Genomic DNA, 4,255 nt, shown 5'->3' with positions numbered 1-4,255 from the left:
ACTTTGCCTGACGCAGTTTCCACAACATAACCCATATCGTCGGGTTAGGCCCATAGGCGACGAAAAATACCCCTTAGCGGACGATTTTGAGACGTTGTCTATCAGAACTTTTCTTGTAGTGTATTAAGTAGTGAGGCTATATCATTTGTGTGAGCCATTAAGGCTAATTAAGTTTACTTAAGTGTTGTTTGGTGATTGTATCCTCGTATTCGTTTATAGACGCTAGTACCGGAGACTACCAAGAGGAAGAGGTCTTCTACCAAGAGGAAGAAGAAGAAAACTTTGATCACCTCACCAACCAAGGCAAGCTAATATTCTTGCAAGCCACCCTAATGCAAAGCTCTTCAAGAGCAAGGCACCATTACATGATACTTTATGCTTAATGATCCTATCCCATGTTTTTGCCTTACTATTATTTTACTTATGGTATTTCAAAGTCTACTTTTTGATTCATGATTCACTTGGTCTAAAATAGAACAAGAGCATCAAATTTAGCCTAAGCAAATAAAGCTAGATAGCACCCCTCATGATTAGTTGCTATTGCTAAATAAGTAAAATTGACTACTCTAGATGGGAACAAATGTGAAATGAAATGACTTTGAAAACCTTGGAATGATGAATCATTCTATTGAAAGATTTTGAAGGTGAATATGACTTGTGAATGACTTGGTAAATTTTACGTAAAATGATGGTTGGGTTCAGATGCGATACCATTCCAATTTGAAAGTACCCCCACAATACTCAACATGGGTAAGGGCTTAACTAGAAGTTTATGTGCCTTAGTATGGGTTCCTTCTAAACAAGCGTCATAGGGGTTATGCCGAGGCTGCCTCCATTGAAATGTGAAATGATATGAAATGACGTGAAATGAGGTGAATGTCCGGCCCAAGCCCTGTGCAGTTCCCGTGGCGACGGTTTGTCTTCACCGGGAGGCCAAGCTCATGGGGAGAGGTGCCTATACTAGGGTATGTAAGTGAAAGGTTATGGTTGGTAGTCCGCACACGGAGTGTGATAAATCAGGGCCAGTTAACCCTGACGGATTATTGCAAATATTGTGGCACAAGTGTACGACCTCTGCAGAGTGTAGAACTATTCGAATAGCCGTGTCCACGGTTACGGACGATTGGAAAGGTCATACTGTTCCGTCATCAGGCTCTTTTCAAAAATATGACATGTGACTTGTGACTTGAATTTGAAAGGGGAATGATGATTTTGAATTGATTCACAACAGAGTTGTGGGAATGACACTAATGTTCCTACTTGAGTTAGTTTAGCAAAGGAAAAGTCTTTACTAAATGTTTATGAAATGAACTTGGCTTTATGCAAATAAACCTAGAGCTTAGTATCCCCTTACTAAAACTGATAGTGCTTACACTAGTATTAGTTTGCGAGTACTTTAAAATACTCATGGCTTTGTCCCTGGCTATTCAAATGGCCAGACTATGAAGAGGAACAGCAGTACGAGGAAGATGGACAACAGGACGTCTACGACAACTAGGATCACTCCTGACGTCAACAGTTGCCTGTGGAATAGATGGACCGCAACCGTTACTTCGCTTCCGCTATGTGTTTTGTAATAGGATCTCTATATCCACTATGATGTATTAAGAATGAATCATGTGATCCCTCTATGTAAGACAATTATGTGTTGTAATGAATGATGTGTTGTGATATCAATCTATTATGTCTCGCAAAAACAATATTCCTGGGATTGCGATGTACGACATAATAGGCATCTGGACTTAAAAATCCGGGTGTTGACAGATTCCAAGGAGGATCTACTACATCCGCTGCCCGCTGGAACGGGGAGAATGACGTCGTCATCAACACCGTACTTGTGACCGAGTGCTGAGGTGCTGCCTGATTGTGGCATCGTCAAGATCTTATACGCGTTATTTAAAGCGGCAAGTGATCGACTACATCCACCAATAGATTTATCTCGTTAACGCTTAGCGATCTTCGAGGGTATGTTGATCTTCACCTCGTTGCTACCATCTACTAGATTGGATCTTGTCTTGTTATTCGTTCTTGCGGTAGGATTTCTTTTTTGTTTTCTATGCTACGAATCCCTGCAGGTCCGTCTGCTTTGTGCATGATTCTCGCCATCCCTGAGGCTTGAATGAAGGAGTTAGGTGGCGATCCATGTGTTGTTGATATGATTAATCATTCTGATCTGAATGTTGTCTATCAATCAAGATCTGGCCGCCAACGACTTCTAGATTACTGTGCCGACTGTTTCCACGGATTTTCTAGGGTTGCTCCTAAACCTCTAGAGATATTACCTGGGCGTGCATGCCCACAACTTTCAACCTATTGAATATCAAGGGAAAATTTTGGCTATGGATGCTCCTAGACCACTAATGGATGGGACCCGGTCGTGCCAACCTCTGTCTATCATTAATACCATGGGATATTTTGATGTTTGCGATTTTCATTATGCTGGCAAGAGGCGGCTATGATTAGAAGATGTGAAGGTATTGGCGGAGGCGAAGTCTTGAAAAACGAGGAAGAGATGTTGCTTCACAGGCTATTGTGTCGGCACGGCTACAGGATGTTGTTCCTATCCGGATCGCACATGTTCATGTTACCCTAGAGGTTGATGCTTTGCGGCGGCGACCTCGATAAGTCGGAGTGGCAGCACTTGAACATTTCAGTTTTGGTGGTGCTCTACGAGTATCGGGTCCTTATGTTTTTTACGGTGAAAACCTTCAGTCTTGTTTTCATTGGTTGTACCTGGCAATGGGCTTCATTGTTGAAGGCATTGTTTGGAAAATTGCTCCAAGGTACAAAACCTACTATATTTCATTGAGCTACGACCGCGCTGGTGGATGGTGCACAGTTCTCTTTTTAGAGGCGTCTTTTTTAAAAACGTCTTCTTCTTGTATTTGGTGCTGGGTTGAGTTTAGTTATTGCGAGTGATCAGTCATTGTGGTGGGTCTTTTCATTTTTATATGTTGTTTCTTTTTAGGCTGTTTGCGTTCTAAATGTCTCAACTAGTTCTTAATATTATGCTGGTTCGGAACTTTGGGTCAAAAAAGTAATAATGCAGACCACAAACAATTAATATCAGCCCAACAAAAGTATACGATGGGCAACTGTGACCATCAATTAGATCAAGAATATAAGTGATGCATGCCGCCCGATTCTCCAAAATACAGGGAAAAGAAATGCATGCCGTTCGTTCTGAGGAGAATGTTAGGGGGAGGCAATGGCTTCTCCAAAATTAGTACAATCTCTTCTCCAAAATTAGCAGCGCGCCCAACCTATATAACCAGCCATGCATCTCGACCATCGACACAGATATCGCCCCACTCACTCGCTCTCTTACGTCTTCCATTAGCAGCGATGGCTTTAAGGATCATTCTCCCGCTCCTCCTTCTCGCCGCCGCCACTCCGGCGTCTCTAGCGGCCATCGACGTTGTGCAAATGCTCGCCGGGAAGCCGCAGTACTCGACCTTCCTGAGGCTCCTGAGGGAAACAAAGGTCGCTGAGGACGTGAGCCGGATGAAGACGGCGTCGGTGCTGGTGGTGCCAGAGAGGGCTGTGAAGCCACTCCTCTCCATCCCGGCCGACAAGCTGCGGACGGTCCTCCTCCACCACGTGCTCACCAAGTACTTCGACCCCATCCAGCTCGCCGAGATGAAGACCAACGTCGCCAAGCTCCAGTCGCTGCTCTCCGTCACCGACAAGAACCTTGGCACCATCAACTACTCCATGGAGAAGGACGGCCAGATGTACCTCCGCTCCCCCGGCGCCGACTCCGAGGCCAAGCTCATCAAGGTCGTCGCCGCGCGACCATTCTCCATCTCCATCATGGAGATCAGCGCGCCGCTCGTCTGCAAGGAGATCCTCGCCCAGGGCCGTCCCAAGGCCAAGGGCAGGGGCGGGGTCAAAATGATGTCCGCCGACACCGAGGCGGCCGCCGGTTCCTCCGTTCAGGCATCCGCTCCGGCTGCCACCGCGCCCTAAATATATAGGTTATGCACGCCAAGATACCCCGAGTTCAAACACGCAAGTGCCATGAATAGGAAGCCGGCCCATATATTGTTTTATCATCTTTTTTTTTCTACAACGTCAAGTGTACTGACCGTGAAGCACGGTTGTACTTGATCTCGACAGAATTGTTTTTCATAGTAAACTTTTCTTTTTGCACCTCTCATATTTTAGTAACTCTTTTGCTCACACTTTTGCTCTCACGCATCTACACTCGACTCTTTTCTTCGCGTATAGTACTTCCCTTGCTAATGAGTATGTA

General features: G+C 45.1%; 1 protein-coding gene across 1 annotated transcript; it reads left to right on the top strand.

Moving 5' to 3' along the window:
* The first annotated feature begins 3,345 nt into the window (after positions 1–3,345).
* Positions 3,346–3,969, top strand: LOC124664273 (fasciclin-like arabinogalactan protein 10). The gene has a single exon (XM_047201826.1). It carries the CDS (start codon positions 3,346–3,348, stop codon positions 3,967–3,969), a length of 624 nt encoding a protein of 207 aa, XP_047057782.1.
* Positions 3,970–4,255: the final 286 nt, after the last annotated feature.

This window comes from Lolium rigidum, chromosome 6 (assembly GCF_022539505.1).
Source record: "Lolium rigidum isolate FL_2022 chromosome 6, APGP_CSIRO_Lrig_0.1, whole genome shotgun sequence".
Classification (NCBI taxonomy): domain Eukaryota; kingdom Viridiplantae; phylum Streptophyta; class Magnoliopsida; order Poales; family Poaceae; genus Lolium; species Lolium rigidum.
Note: the sequence above shows the minus strand (reverse complement) of the source record. Positions and strands in the feature narration are given on the sequence as shown.

Excerpts from the sequence above, each read along its gene's own strand:
- LOC124664273 (XM_047201826.1), top strand. The coding sequence starts at position 3,346 with ATGGCTTTAAGGATCATTCTCCCGCTCCTCCTTCTCGCCGCCGCCACT.